General features: G+C 43.4%; 1 protein-coding gene across 6 annotated transcripts in view; it reads left to right on the forward strand.

Moving 5' to 3' along the window:
• Window positions 1-17,116, forward strand: part of KDM2B (lysine demethylase 2B) — a 759,008-nt gene that overhangs the window by 299,440 nt on the left and 442,452 nt on the right. For all 6 annotated transcript variants that reach the window (XM_085636000.1, XM_085636002.1, XM_085636001.1 and 3 more), the window contains exon 7: window positions 13,926-14,019. In XM_085636000.1, the coding sequence (XP_085492126.1) occupies window positions 13,926-14,019 (94 nt within the window). The remainder of the gene's footprint in view (window positions 1-13,925; window positions 14,020-17,116) is intronic.

The following is a 17,116-nucleotide window of genomic DNA, read 5'->3' on the forward strand; positions in this document are numbered from 1 at the left end:
TAATCTCACACCTATATCAAAAGTAATGGTAACATCACACCTATAGCTGCAGTGACAGTAATCTCACACCTATATCTGCAATAATGGTGATCTCACACCTGTATCTACAGTGATAGTAATCTCACACCTATCTAATCTAATGTCACACACCTATATCTGCAGTAATACTGATCTCACACCTATATTTGCAGTGATAGTGATCTCACACCTATATCTGCAGTGATAATGATCTCACACCTATTCGGAAGTAATGGTAACATCACACCTATAGCTGCAGTGACGGTAATCTCACACCTGTAACTGCAATAATGGTGTTCTCACACCTGCATCTGCAGTGATTGTAATCTCACACCTATCTAAACAAATAATGATCACACACCTATATCTGCAGGAATACTGATCTCACACCTATATATGCAGTGATAGTAATATCACACCTATATCTGCAGTGATAGTGATCTCACACCTGTAACTGCAATTATAGTAATACTACATGGGTATATGTAATATCCACTCAGAGTCCTTATTCCAAAATGAGTAGGTATTAACATTTTTTTTGCATTAGATTAATGTGATAAAAAATAAAAAAACATTAATAAAAGCCAGTACCATTTACAATACAGAACTTACACTATTACAAATGCAATGCAATAGATTTCGCAATTACAACAAAGTGAGATATTGCCATTTTGCATTACACCATATGATTAATGCTTCACGAAGGGGAAAAAAACACAATGACATTTACAATGCCAATAGCTCAAAATAATGTCATTGCGAGACCTATTGCATTGTAAATGCTTGTTTTATTTTTTAGCCTTGGGAGGTGGGGAAGAGCTTCCCCAATCTCAGAGGCATTTTTTTTAATGTAATGAGGAGCGCATGCATTGCGCGCTAACATAATTACATTGAAAGTGAAACTGAAATGACCTGATCCGCTCGCTTCAGTTTCACTGCTTCGGTGCTCATGGGGCTATCTCAGCCCCCGAGGACTGAAACACACAGGAGATGTGTCGTTGGAAAGGGGAGAATCTCCCCTTTCCAATGGTACTCTTCCCTAGTAGGTTCCTGCTTGGGGATCGACTCAGGTGGGCGATCCCCAAGCAGGGATCCAACACTACACACCAGGGAGGGGGTACAGCCCCTTAGGCAAGGGTCTTTGCTCCCCCCAAATTATTTTAGGCATAATCAGTCTTTCTGCCCCCCCTGGGGATCAGCTGGGGCAACAGCCACCGATCTGGCCCACCCACCCTGCCCACGGAGGGGCCAGAGGGCACACAAAGCACCTGGGATAATTTTATTTTCAAAACCTAGGAGTGGAGGCTGCCCAAAATGGGCATGCCAATGTCCCCACCCCACAAAACAAGAGGGACATCTTTCTGCCTCCCTGGGGGGCAGATGGGGGTTATTACCCCCTCTCTGCCCCCAGACACCAGGGATTTTTCTATTTTTATTATAAAAGAGGGATAGGGGCTGCCCAATAACAAAACTAAAGTCTTTTGGGGGGGAGATGGGGGCACTAGCTCCCGATCCACACCCTGGGGGGAGAAAGCCGACTAGGCACCAGGGATTTTTTTTAAATATGTAGCGATGGCGGCTGCCCAAAAAGGGCATGTCAATGTCAAAAGAGACAGTCTTTCTGCCCGTCCCGAGGGGAAGATGGGGGTAATTACCCCCAATCTGCCACTGGGGAGCAGAAAGCCCATAAGAAACCAGTTTTCTTTTTTTTTTTTTTTTTTTTTAAATAAGAGGGGATGGGTCTGCCCATAATGCGGAAAACCATGCTCCCACCCCCCTCCGAAAAATAGCCACAGTCTGGGGGGCAAAAGCCTACTAGGAACTAGGGATTTTTATTAATGTAGATTTAGGGGCGGAGGCTGCCCTGAAAGGTCATTGTAATGCCCCCACCCTACCAAGAAATAGGCACAAGTCTTTCTGACCCCCCGGGAGGCGGATGGGGGCAATAGCCCCTGATCCGCCCCTTCCCGGGCGAGTAGAAAGCCCACTAGGAACGAGGTATTACATTTGTATGTAAATTTATGGGTGGGGGCTGCCTAGAATGGGCATGTACTGCCCCCGCCTCACCAAGAGATAGGCACAGTCTTTCTCCACCCCCCCTCCTCCGGGGGACAGATGGAAGCAATAGCTCTCGATCTGCACCCCCGAGGGTGCAGAAAGCCCACTAGGCAACATGGACTTTTTTGTTTGTATGTTATGGGTGGGGGTTGCCCAGAATGGGCATGCTAATCCCCCCCCCCCCAAAAATAGCCATAGTATTTCTGCCCCCATGGGCGGCAGAATGACCACTATGCACCAGAGATATGTTTATGGGCATGTCAGGAAGAGTTTCCTTAGGCAAGGGTCGCTCCCCTTATTTGTGCACACAATTTGCCCATTTCTGACACCACTTCCTGGCAGATAAGTGATATTTTTAGGCTCATCTGCCCCAAGGGAGGGGGGCGGGGGGGGGTGTAGAAAACCCCTTGACACTAGCGAAAGTTTCTGTGTGTGTTTGAACTGGAGTTTGGCAGACGTCTGTGTGTACTGGCGTTTGGCTGGCTGTGTGTGAACTTGCATTTTGCTAGCTGTATGTGTTTACTTGCACTTAGCTGGTAGTGTGTGTGAACTAGCGTTTGGCTGGCAGTGTGCGTGGACTGTCCCTTAGCTAGTGGTCTGCGTTGATGGCACTTGGCTGGCAGTGTGCGTGGTCTGTCACTTGGCTGGTGGTGTGTGTGGACTATTTGGCTGGCGATGAGCCTGGATGGGGCTTGGCTGATGGTGTACATGGATGGAACTTGGCTGGCGGTGTGTGTAGATGGCGCTTGCTTGGTGTTGTGGCTTTCGTGGATCTGTCAGTGTTTTATTACCCAGAATCCCCTGCAAACCTCAAATTTAGCTAAAAAGGTATCGTTTCCTCATATTTCTGTGTGGTAAAGTTGTGGGATCAACGTGCCGTCACACAAATTTCCTACCACCCATCGTTCCCCTCGGTCTCCTGATAAAATGACACCTCACTTGTGTGGGTGCCCAAAGCAGAGAACCTAAAAATGTATAAAATAAAAAACTGAGGGGGAACCAAAGTGGGTCCCAAAGTGCTTTTAATTTTCATACGTGTGAGAAGCTGGCCTGGTATATGATGTACACTTATGTAAGGGGACACCTTGCACCAGTCCAGACAACCCTTATGGCGATTTAAGAGGTCTTAGACAACCGTACAAAGCTCTGTAAGTGGTAGCTGTGGAGAGCAGCCTTCAGGCTTAGTCCAGCAGCCTCTTTGCCCGCGTTCAGGGCACCACCAGCGAGGGGCTAACGCTTCCATTCAGTTAAAAAAAAAAAACATTTCATCCGGCATAATCTAAAAAGCTGAGTTTTCCAAAACACACGAGGTGCCCACTGGTATAATTTTAAGAGTGGGTGTGCTGCCATCCATGTTACGTCACTGAAGTCATTGGGATAGTTAGAAATCTAAGGGGCAGATGTATGACCGTTACCGATTTGCAAAATATGGTTTGCGACTCGCTATTAGGAAGGGGCGTGCCAAGGGCGTCCCTTCCTAATAACGACTCTAACACTAATGTATGATTGTTTTGCGACCGGATTTGCGGTCGCAAAACACTCGCAGTTTACCGCCTACTTCAAGTAGGTGGTCAAACCTCGCAAACAGGAAGGGGTCACCATGGGACCCCTTCCCCTTTGTGAATGGGTGCAAAAATATTTTTTAAGAGCAGGCAGTGGCCTTAAAAAATTTGACTGAAAAGTTTCATTTTTTTTCTTCAAATGCATACTGTTTTTCTTTAAGGGAAATGGGTTGCATTTTTTTTTTTTAACTGCTTTATTGAAAAAGCAGTCCCAGACATGGTGGTCTGCTGAGCCCAGCAGGCCACCATCCCTGCGAGTGCTATCCATTCCCAATGGGGTCGCAAATTGCGCTTGCCTCACGAATATTGATGAGGCATGCAATTTGCGACCCCATTGGGAATCACAAACAGTGTTTGAGACACTGTTGTACATTCAGTTTAGCGAGTCGCAAATTGCAAGCCACAATTCTGCGCAATTTGCGACTCGCTAAAGTGAATGGTCGTACATCTGGCCCTTAGTGTACACAGAATTAGTGCAGAAAAGGAGCCGGGGAAATTCAGCCGGGGTGTGATAGGGGTGTTATTGTGTATTAGAACGCATTTGAAATCCTACAGCCTTTCCTTCCACGCTCGCTGCCCCATCACGAGTGTCCCTTAGTTCTCATCACAGATGTCCTGCCTCGCCTTGTAGCTGGAGACAGGAAAAGTAAACCTCCGGGTTTAAAGGAGAAACAGCACTTTGTCAGTAGATTTTGCCGGACATATCGCCTCTGTCTTTGAATGCACAGCAACTGCAACACGATAAAAACAAAATGTGATGGCCTCTTTAATGCTCATTCTCCTACTGACCTTTAAGGTTATTTGGGGGATAGTGCAGCCCCTCTTGCACCCCTACTTCCAGCGCTCCTGCGGTACTTGAACCAGCAGAGGTGTGTTTATTCTGAGTAAAGTGCTGTAAGATTATCTGTGGCGGGAATGCTGCGGCGTCACGTGACTGCAGTGCGCGCGCTGGTGGTAGAGGTCAGTGCAAAGACATTGGGCCAAAGACGAGCAAAGAGGGAAACAGGGGCCTGGAAGAGCCAGGCTCGCCTCTCTCCTGCTTCATTAGTCGGCGGTCAGAGAGGGCGCAATTCGGAATCAAACAATGCCCCCTGCAATATAAATACAGTATACGGAGCACAAAGGGTGGGTCTCACTCGGTGACAAGCTCTTACCAGCTAAAAGCTTCCAATTTGAAACAATTGGGAATACAAAGGTGCAATGGAATACAGAATGGCACTTTTTATTTCTTTTTTTTTTATTGGGTGGTACTGTGATTTATAATCCTATTTTTTTCTATTTTGATACACTATATAAACTTTTGCTTTAGATAATGAGGGATAAAACACTGACCTATATGGAAAACTGGGAAAAGATTTTGCAGACGGAATTTATTGAAAATGACTAAATAGACTCTTTGAAACATACACCATGATTTAACAAGCCGATCCTTTATATAGAGGCGCAGCTTGAAATAATGATGTTCTGGGATATGACCTCGGACAAGTTGAAGAAGTGGTGCAAACAAGTGGACACATGTTGGAGACCGTGGAAGAAAGGAGACTTTCTACCTATCTGGTGGAGTTTCTAGTTTTGACAGATGTGGAAGGAAGTACTAGTGGCTGTGAAAGAAATTATAAGATTTCCTATTCCATCAGATCTGAAAATAACTGCACTGGGTATGAAGATGGATTTATGGAAGAAGATTAGAAAGAAAGAATTGGCTCTAATTTTTCAATTGTTGATTGCTGCGAAAATTGTAGCTGCCAGTCAGTGGAAACAAACAAAGGTGCCAACAATACACCTATGGTACATTAAAATCTGGGGCATGTTAGCGATGGAACACTTATCTGGGAACGTGATTAAGGATAAAGACAATTTTTTATCCATGTGGCAGCCTGTCCTAACGTATGTGGACAATGAATGCCAAGAGATAGCATGCCCCCCAAGACTGAGAAGTTTACATTTGTTTGATTGAACTAAATCTAAGCTACTAGGTTTTGACTTTAAATGATTATGAAACCTGCAGGACAGTGGGGTTATGAGGGAGGGGGGGCAAGACATTTGTGTTTGATAGCTACCTGTATATGCTATGTAAAAGTCTAATTAAAGTATTAAAAATGCATTTGTGTACTTTACAATACTTGTTTGACAACCTTAATTATGGCATTCTTATTTGATGATGCGTAATCTCTGAATTGCTTTTATCACAAGGTCACTTGGGAATTTTAGGCACAATCTCTATAATTTATTTTCATTCTATATTCTCCTGATGTTACCCATGATACGGCATCTACAAAGAGTTCAAACTCTCCTAGTGTGACAAAAAAAGTTGGCTTCAAGATCATCAGGTCTTTTAGGAGTGCTTCGGTGTTTGTGTTGGCTTGTAGCATGGAGTCAAGCGTCTCAATCTTGATCATGACGTCTGCGAAAGGCTGTAAGCAGCTGGGTAAATTTGCACATTCCATTCAGGAGAGAGTACAGAAGAAAATCTTTAAAAGAGCAAGACAGATGACTCAGTTCAGCGGCACCTGTTTGGACGATATGATGTACATTTGAATGTGGTCAATACAGACCAGAGCCATAGGCAATTGTCGGCTCAGGCTAGGCATGGAAATACAGATGTCTAGAATGTTTCCTTTGATGTTTCAAGGGAGCATTAGTTATTGGCTGATGTCAGTGATCTGCAGCAGGTTGATGAATATTCTTTCATGGGCTTGGTAGCAGTGCCTCCAGTGAAAAATGTTGTTGGAACATCTGGCGAAGGGTCGGTTATGAGGCCAGAGAATTCGGATTCAAAGGTAGAGCTAGATTCTGGAGATCTGCATGCATCCATTGACTGTGGTAAAAAAAAAAATATTCCAGCCATGTGATGTGTACACACAAGTCAATCAATCAATCAGGGGTTTGTAAAGCTCAGCTACTCACCCGTTAGGGTCTCAAGGCGCTGGGGGTGGCGGGGTGTGGCTCCGTTGGGGTCATCTGAAGAGCCAGGTCTTGAGGCCCCTCCTGAACTGGAGCAGTGTAGGGCTTTGCCGGAGGTGAAGGGAGTGGTTGTTCCAAGTCTTGGCTGTGAGGTAGGAGGATCTTCCACCCGTTCTGGTCCTGTAGAAGCGTGGGACAGTGGCCAGGGATAGATCAGCTGATCAGTGGTTTCTTTTGGGGACGTGGAAGGAGAGATGGTTGTTGAGGTATTCTGGTCCGATGTTGTGGAGGGCCTTGTAAGTGTGCGTGAGCAGCTTGGATGTTATTCTTCTTTCGATGGGGAGCCAGTGGAGATCTCGGAGGTGTTGGGTGATGTGGTTGCGCCGGGGAATGTCAAGGATCAGTCTGGCTGCGACGTTCTGGGTGGTCTGGAGCTTGCGGAGGAGTTTTTTGTTGATCCCGATGTAGAGGCAGGTGCCGTAGTCCAGTCTGCTGGTGATGAGGGCGTGCGTGACCGTCTTTCTGGATTCGGAGGAGATCCATTTGATTGTTTTTCGGAGTATGCGTAGGGTATTGAAGCAGGCCACGGATACGGCGTTGATCTGGCGGTTCATATTGAGCAATGAGTCCAGTATGATGCCGGGGTTACGTGCATCGTCTGTCAGGGTGGGTGGGTTTCCGAGGCCAGGGGGCCACCGTGTATCGTCCCAAGCTAAGGGGGTGGGGCCAAGGATGAGGACTTCTGTTTTCTCTGAGTTGAGTTTCAGGCAGCTGTTCTTCATCCAGGTTGCGACAGCTGTCATCCCTTCCTGGAAGTTGCATGTGCATAACATATGGAATGTGTACTTACTTTACTCTTACGTATATTGGGAATATCAGAGTACAGCTCATCAAAATGGAATATAAAGCAGCGCTCTGAAATATCTAAAAGGTGGCAAGCAGGGCCTTATAAAACTATGCACATTAATAAAACGTTTCAAACGTTTTTCATCTCCAAAGGCTTTTTGTCATTCATTAAAGGGCAAAATACTTTTAAAAATCATAACTGAATGATTTTCTGAACCCTGGGCTTGTGTAACGCACTTCTTGCATACTTAACTCAAACAAAGGGTTATAAAAATCAATGCAAGTCCCCAACGTAAGTGAAACCTTAAAGATATGTTTGTACATTATGACGTTTTTATGCTTGAGTCACAATGGAATGAAATGAGCACTTGTGTAGTCTTGACTCACATTTGTCCTCATTTACATGACTTAGGGATTCATTTATTGTTTGGGGGGCACCCTTTGGCCAGGTCGTAGAAGGCTTTCGCTTACCTGTTGTAAGACCACCTGACATGTTTATGGAGCCCTGCTTATCAAACAGCGATCCTTGTGCTTTCAGCTGAGCCAAAGCCGAAGTTCATTGTTGAAAAGACAAAAAATAATGTCTCAGACATTCTTAGAGTCTTCTCCCACTGCATCGGGGTCCTTTCTCTTGTTTTAGACCGCACCTCTTTCCGTGGTGGTCTCGAACGGCAAAAATGTATGGCAGAATATAAGTTCTGACGTACATCGACTGGAAGGCCTTTAGTAGATGGCAAAAGTTTCCCACCAGCAAAGCCCCCTGGAACTCCTCTGCCAGACACCTGGTGCTTTCCCGACTCTAAATAGAGAGGTGGAACCATGCAAAGGCCACCCTCTGCTTTTTTGCCATGTACCCTGCTGCCGCCCAACTCTAAATGACCCCCGTGTCAATACTTTTGTGAATCTGCCCGTTGGCAATCACATAACCCACCTGGTGAATGAATATCATAAATACGAGCAGAAAATTATCTTAATGTGAGTTTGAAAACTTTGCTTCCCAACACAACCTCTACAAGGATTTTAATATCTGGGGGGCTGATGAGAAAACATTTTTTTTTTTGCACAGACTTTCAATTCTAAGCACAGAATGCAAGCATGGAAGAAGCCAATTTGAGTGCAAAAATACCGTGGATGGAGAATGAAATTAAAATTGCAAGAAATGCAAGATACAGGCACTTTTATGTTTCACACTTTCCATTTGAAACGGCAGCTCTGTTGAAACACAACAAAGACAACATAAAAAACTCATTTTGCAAAAAATTCTGACTAATAGCTTGCATTTTTCTTTACAGAATTATTATATATGTTAAGACCAACGATTATGGCAGTATATTTTTTTATTTATTCATTGTTGTCAGCATTTCTTGACAATATAAATTATACAAACATTGAAATCACTATAATAAATCTAAATAAAATTCATAGCTGATCACCACTAGATAGTACAATCATATTCTCAATTAAGTAGTGGACAATCAATAAACAACAATAACTTTGCCATTAAACAATCTGTTTCACTAGATAACCAGCAAATAGTTTGCCAATATACAACACATACAGTTATCAAACGGTTAAAAGTGTTAAGATAAGTTAAATAATGCCTTTCGTAATCCTGCCTGCTTCACCATTAGAACTACGGGACCTGTGATTTAACATAGCATCTCACGTAATGTAGTGCAACAAACGTACATCAGGGCTCTTGAAGCCCCATTAAGTAATAGACAGATTAAGGACAACCCAGCTTTCATTTGTTCTTAAACTTGCCAGTCACATTCCAAGAAATCCAGATGTAAGTGTGGCGTATGCATGCCATATCCCAGGCTGGTCTGTCTTAGAGCACAAGGTTAAAGCATCTGCATAATTCAATATATTATGAGTATCAAATAAAGAAAAATGCCATTTCATACAGGCAGTTGAGGTCTTGGAGCAAAATAACATAAGGTGCATGACATTTTCTTTATTTTATGTGGCACATTCACATAGTTCGTCGCAAATTATGGCATTTTTCCAACTGGTAGGATAATTTTTTTGTAGAAGTATACCCAGAGGAAGCTTAAAGTACAACGTATGTCATATTTTTAAGGCTGGATATCATTTTGGTTCGTTTCAAAACCAACCTGATCTTTACAAATAAGAAATTGACAGACCAGGGAGCAGCTCTTATCGGATTTATGATCTCTGTTATTTTATTCTGCCAATATGCCTTCTTAATTCTTGCTCATTAGGGTGCCAACATTTATACTGGTGGATTCCTCATAGATGGTTTCAAGATCAAGCAAATATAAGATATTCCATATTTGGTCCCACCAATGCATCTTTACTCCTCCAAACCTGGGGACAGCTCTCGTAAGGATTTCATGTATATATCTGCATGCAGATTTGTGTGTAAACAAACCCAAAATAGAATTTGGGGCAAGGGCAATGGTATCCGAGATAGGTTTGATGCTTAATTCCAAGTAAAAGGCACTAAGGGGTGTACCCAATCCCAAATATTGTAAGAATCTTAAAAAACTATTCTCAGTTTTCTGCATTGCAGTCACATCTGTGTGGCCCATACTTCGGCTCTATAAATTGCTGCAGTTTCAGCCTTCGATAAATATATATATGTGTAAGTAAGTACTCAGGGACTGGCCCCCCATCTTTTGTTTGCATCTAATAACAGCAGCCATAGGTTGCTTTCATGTAGCTGCTGCCTTTTCCTTGTGTTGACTCCAGGTCAATCTGGTATCATACCGTATGCCTAAATAGCCAAATTTATTTACCCTTTCTAAGGGTTCATTATTAACAAAAAATGATCTTCTTAAAGTAGCCTTTGGCTTCATAATCATGACTTAAGTTTAAGTAACATTGATTATCAGCTATTTTTCCTAACAATATTCAACAAAACCTTTAAACAACGTGTGGATGGAGAGCTCAGACAGTAAAAAGAGGACAGCACCATCCTCAAACAGAAATAGGGATATTGTTGTATTAGTCTCGAGTTATCCAATTTCGAGTCGCCAAGTGTGAGCCAACATCACTCAAAAGGAAGGAGAAAAGTGAAAAAGCTAATACGCACTCTTCGCATGCACCTTTAAGAATTGGGACACTCTTGGTGTTTTTCACATTTGACCCATAACATACCCGAGGTGTTGTTGCATCATTGTGTAGGTTTTGTAAAGCTTGTGTCAAATGATAGCTCAGTCCCGTTGTTCCAGTGCCAGCTGTGGCAATTCTCTATTTTGTGCAAATTAGATATAGGTGCATGGCCTGATCAATCATCCCTGTATCTCTCCTGAACCCTGCATGATTATCAGCTAGTAACTTTTCAAAGTCAATCCAACCTTGCAAACAATTAAAGAGAACTTGTCCATAAATTTGACTTGCCACATCCTATAATGATATAGCACAGTAGTTAGAGGAATTTGTTTCTGTACCTTTCTCATGCATCAGAACAATTGCCGCCGTGCACCATGACCTGGGAGTATTTCCATTCCTCGAGACTAAATTGAAAACCGTGGTAGGACTGAGTCCCATAGTGTTAGGTCAGCTTTATAGAGATCTACAAGTGCAAAGTCAGGACCAGGGGCTTCTTCCACCTCTGCATTTGCAAAATCAATGTGTCCTTTACAGTAGACGATTGCTGAACCATATTTAAAGAATGCTTAGACTTACCTCTAATTATACCAGGCGCATAAAGCTTAATAAAGTGGGAAACCCACCCATGTTTCCCTTTACATATTCCGAGATTGTTCCTGGACCCGTCATAGCCCCACAAGATAAGTGGCCAGAATCTCCTAGAGTTGTTTTTCAGTGGCAGCTTGGCATATATATTCCCAAATTTGATAACTCATTGCAAGCTTTTTCTCAGGTATCAAATCTTTATAATTGCGCCTTTGTCTAGTAAAAGTCATGTCCAAGTTAATTGTTTCATGACATCCTACCAGAGCTTTTGACAGTTTCCTCTTCATGATCCAGCACCATTGGTCATACCAGTTACCATTTTGACTGCCATTACTCACGTAGTTAATGCGTCTATGCTTCTAGCAGTGGACAAAAAAAGGGATAACATAGAGATAACATGCTCGTTTAGGGTTGACCCCCTATCGTTGTCATCCTCTTTAGGTACCATTATTAACTGTTCTTTTATACTAGACCGGGTTGCCTTCCTCATACTTGGGCTAAATGATTATATTTTGGGGGATTCCACCTAACTGCCGTTCTGATGCCTTCCTGGTAGGATGGGGGACAGGCTTTTATAGTGCTCCATCCCAAATATGGAGCAGAAAAAGGGGTGATGCGAGGATTATGATCACTATCAGGGTGGGGGTACTACCCGCATATCCCGAACTGTTGTGCAGGCTTCGATGTTTATTAAGATAAAATCAACGAGGGGCGACCTCTTATTTTCTCTGAATGTCCTGGTTGCCAGGATGCCAGATGGGGTGTGGCCATTGAGACGTCTTAACCCGCAAGCCAGCGTCATAGACCTAAAACATTCCCTCGGGGACTTATTCCATTGACTACTCCTACTGAGAGCTTCAGGAGCTCCCCATGCAGGAGCTTCTTCCAGAATTGCACTTCCTGGGATATCATTGGTGTTAAAATCCGCGCTGACTGACCTTCTGTGTGCTCATTATCATGGCTGTGTGTGCAAGGGCTCGGGACCCTTGTTATTTTAGTTTGCATTCTGTGCCGGGATTGTTGCATGAAATAATATTTCTTACATTTGTGTTCATGGGTGTCAATCACGGGTGGGAGGGACTAATGTGCCGACAGAGTAGGGTTGTCCTGGTTTAGGCCGTGACTCCCCCCACACAGCCCTCCCCCTTCCGTTATTTCCTTTCTTCGGTACCTCCAGTACCTTTTGCTGCCTCTCTAGACTCAGGGGTCATGAAGCCAGCAGCAGGAATGGAACCGAAACAGGACTCTTAAAACCCTGCTGACGTTCAGTAGTTTGCGCTCATGCTGCGAGTTAACGAAAATAATGTGTGGATCAGTAGGCAAACCCTGCGTTGTCATCGTAGGTCAAAGGGTGCGGCATGTCACTGGAATTTTGGTAAATTGACGTCCTTGTTTTTAAAACTCCTGGACTTTTTGTTGCCTGGGGGTATTGCAGTGCATCACGTCTTTCCCGGTGAAACAAACTCAGGAGATAACAAGGTCGAGTGCATAAAAGGACTGACATATTTTAAAATAATTCATTCTCATACAGTCCAGACGTGTGTCCTGTAAGTTGCGGTTGCTTAAGGTACACACACGGGATGTCTGCTTTGCCCATTCTATCGGATTTTCAAGTTCGCAGGATAATGATAAACCTGCCGTTGAACAAAAGCCATAATTTTAAGATGTGGCCGCTGGGACTTGCGAATTCCCAAAATTGCTCGTCTTCGTGACAGCATCGCGCACCATGCCGTCAACGCCAGGTCTGGATGGGGTTGCTAGGCAGCGGCCCTGACGTGTCAGAGGGGCCTCTGATTCGCCGAGCCGCTGCAGACACATGGCAAGAGGTCCTTTTCAGCCTATCGGCAGTGGGACCACTGCACGCCCTCTGCATACTGCTGCGGCCGGGCTAGATGCGCTGGGAAGGACCCACGCCGCGGGCGGGACCTGCGCTGCCGCTGGCGCACACCCAGGAGCACGGCAGAGGTAAACCCGGAACAGGCAGGTGGGGCTAGGGAGGTCTGTGCGGCGCCGACACAGATGTGTCTTGTGTTGTCCTTATTTATGCCGTTAGTTACGGACGGCGGTAGACAGGCAACAGAGCACAATAGCGTACCAGAAGTATTTGCACAAATCCAGACTGACACCCACCCGATTTACGTCACACTTCGAGTGTCACGAACAGCTGTAATGGGGGTGTGCGCGGTTTCTCTATCAAACACCTCGCATTTCGGAATTCTCACATCCTAGCAGTTTAAAACTTTGACTGAACCAAGAACAACTTTCAAATACTTTCTATTGAACGAAACTAGTTGTGTTATTGTATTGGCATGAGTATAGCGCTGCCTAGGATTGTTATGGCATTGTAGTTCGTTCCTCTTTCAGGTGGACTGGGGATGCCATCAAGCGATTGAGTCTGTTCTATGTTGTGTGGTTGTGTGAGGTGAGTTCAGTTGGTTCAGTGCAGCCCTTGAAATGGAAAAACTGAAGTGCACGTGCCCTGTACCCGCGAGTCTGCTTGTCTCTACTTTAAAGAATAGCACAATCTGCTCAGACCTGCAGGTACGCTCCCTCTCAAAATAAAAAAAAGTGCAGTCACGCGAAGATCCCGACAGCAGAAGTAATCAAGATGTAATTCTTCTACAATAGAAATTTCACAGAATGCCGCTTTTGTATTTTACGGAGCCGTCAAAACAGGAGGCAAAATATGCCGGTAGGATGGACGAAAGGAGGTGTACATATTACACCTTCAGGGATGCATTTTTAAAACTGCAACAGTGGAAAATCTACTTAACGAAGGCTTTAATTTACATGCGTTTTGCATTTCAGAGATATTTAGTAGTGACAAATTGTTGTTATTATCTGGTGATCATTTTTCATGCATCTTTGTTTCAGGTACTGTTTAATGAGTGTTAAAGGCTGCTTCACTGATTTCCACATAGACTTCGGAGGGACATCTGTGTGGTATCACGTTTTCCGTGGAGGAAAGGTAAGTGAACGAGACCATGTATAATGACTACACTGCTCACCTGAATATTTTATGCAGCATTTTAGGAATCTGCCTGTTATTTTACAAATGTTTAGCCTGCACAACATACATTTAAAATGTAATGCCTTGTTGTAACTAGCATAAGCTTACATTTTAATGTGCCTAATGTGCAAGGTAGGAAGTACATTAAACTACCTTTAATGTACATGTTTTAATTTAAAGAAGCATAATTTTATTGCTAACTATATTTGTTATTGTTAATTAGCATTTTCAGAACTAGCAAAATACTAATTTTTAATGTGCCTATTGTGCTAGGAACTACATTAAACTAACTTTAAAGAACATTTTTTTTAATTTAAACAAGCAGAATTGTATTGCTAACTATTATTGTTAATTAGCATGTTCATAAAGCACAGTCTGCCATTAGTGTGACATTGCAGAACCTTTCGGTAGTTCTGATGTTATCAAGGTCGCTGTTAGCAAGCACATCTGGTTGGAAGCAGAGACGTATTGCATACTTTTTATGTACCATGAGGAGTGGACATTAAATTAACAATCGTCTATGTGCCAGTCCGTCTGCTTCAAAGAATATTCTCTTCAGTAAATGAACTGGCACTTTGTCCTCTGACTCTTTGTTAATACTATTGTGAATTGTTTGTAACTACATACAGTGATTGTTTATTCCTTTATTTGTATGTTTAATGTACTCTTTTATGGGTATTGAAGATAACCGAATAATGAATATTTGACTGACTGGACTGGCCAATCAATTTGTGCAAGATACAAATGTGTCAGGATGCTTTCTAGTTTTAAGGGCACCCAACACCTACATCAGAAAGGCAAAGGCACCAAATTTCTAAAACTGGGGTTATTATGGTAGGGTGCGCCTTAAAAGGACTGGTGGGCAAAATTATTTTTTTTTGTAATTTGCTAGCAAAAGCAGATTACCACAGAGCTTAGGTTTTCAGTATCAGCTTCATCTGTGGAAAACCGAGCATATTATGCTTTGCTATTACAGTTTGCTTGAGGAATGAAGAATTGTATTAATTCCGTTCTTCCGTTATAAAAATGTTTTAATACTTTGGACATGCAACTGGCCAGTAGTTCGATAAGATTGTTAAAAACGGTGTCAGTAAACCTGAATGTTAGAAATTTGAAGTCAGACTTTGTCTCAGGATAATAAGAACCATCTATCAGAAAGGGTATCAATACGTTTCTAATCAATGAAGCATACAACTTAAAGCTATTAGTCAAATACATTTTTTTACAGGCAGTGACATTTAAATGTGAAGTGATCGTGGATTTAGTTAATTGTTTAATGGTTGAGTTTAATTATTCTGATCTTATGTGTATAATTTATTGTAATGTTTTTATTAACTCTACACTAAAGGACGTTCTTCTTATTTTCAAGAGGACAGGAAAATAAAAGTTAGGTAGGGTAACCGAATCCTGCAGTGGATTACAGACTTCAGCTGACAACATCCCCTCCTTTCGCTCCCTCCGTCAAACACCTCTATATATTCTGCCTTTAGCACACTCTCACAGACACTGATATGGATTAGGTTGAAGAGGAGCTCTTTCTTTATTAAGGAGTTTTGCAGCGTGAATCTTTTCTGGGTTCACATGCTGTGCATTATTCCACCATCTAGTGGTTGGGTCCAGAACTCCCCTCTTAATTCTCTTTTTTCATTTTAATCGTTGGATGTCGACTGTCCTCACCCTTTAACGTTTGGTTCAGCCTTCTCCTGACATCAGAAGCCCGTCCCGGAAGCCTCTGCACAAGGTCGCTATCTTCAAATTCTTTTTCCACCGTTGGATGTGGAAGCATTGCTGAAGGCTCTCCATTTGTTGAAAGAAAGATGAATAAAACAAAGGATCATCGAAGACTAAGTTGAAGTCCCATCAGGGGAAAATCATCACAGCCGTCAAAGCACCCACCGATTTCCACCGAAAGACACAGTAAAAGTAGGAGGAGCATGTGAACGGCTGACGGGAGAAGGCAGTAGAATGCATTGGCAGAGTCCCCCCTGCTCAAAACAGTCATGCGCACTTCCTTGTTCTGCAGCCTGTATGAACATGCTCAACCCTCCAGCCCCTGGCCGAGCGCCGTGTCAGCGTTGTGATTGGCTTAGGGGAGGGAGCCTGGCTGCCTGATTCCTGTTCCTGTCGGAGGCAGGAGAGCAGGAGCAGAGAAGATGCGGGACCCTGCTTCGAAGTAAGTTTCTTTTTATTGCCTTCCGGAATGGAGATTAGTTTCTTCAGATAAGTGGATACTCAACATCATCCAACATGGTTATTGCATAGAACTGGTAAAATACCTGGCAAAACGGGAGCCAAAGAAAATGACCCATACAAGAGAACAAAAAACCTTTTTTTCTACACCGTAAAGTGTGGGAATTGTTACAGTAGCAGGCAATAGAGAGAGTACCCCTGAAGGAAATCAACCAGGGAAACTACTCAACATACTTCTTGGTACCAATACCAGACAAGTTGTCACGGCCCGTACTAGATCTCCACTTCCTAAACAAATTCATAAAGACTCAAAAGTTAAACACGACAACCCTACATTATGTTATCCTACAACTCCAGCAGGAGGATTACATGGCGACCAGTGCTTAATTTGAGCCGGAGCTCTCCGGTGCTGAGCACCGGCACTTAATTGGTTTCCGGTGCTTGGCACCGGCACCTAATTGTCAACACCACACTTAGGGCAGTCTGCCACAAGGGGGCGCTTCTCATGTAATTTAGAAAGGAGCAGTATATCAGCTGTTTAGAGAAACAATATACATTAAAAAATGACTAATACCTGCCTCCCCCAGCCATTCCTTTACCTGTGGGGACCTGGAATAATCTTTACTGTCGCATTTACATGCGAGAGAGAGGGTTAGTAGTTGTTTTGGCAGTGATGACAGGGGTGATGGGTGGTGCAAGCTGCATTGGCATCCTGGTCAGAGTCCTGGCACTTAATATTTTACAAATTAAGCATAGATTTAAAGGACACATATCTACACATCCCAATAAACCACAGGCACTAGAAGGTTCTACGCTTTGTAATAGACAAGACACATTACCAATTCAGGGTGCTATCATGCAGACT

Source organism: Triturus cristatus, chromosome 11, assembly GCF_964204655.1.
Source record: "Triturus cristatus chromosome 11, aTriCri1.1, whole genome shotgun sequence".
Taxonomy (NCBI): Eukaryota; Metazoa; Chordata; class Amphibia; order Caudata; family Salamandridae; genus Triturus; species Triturus cristatus.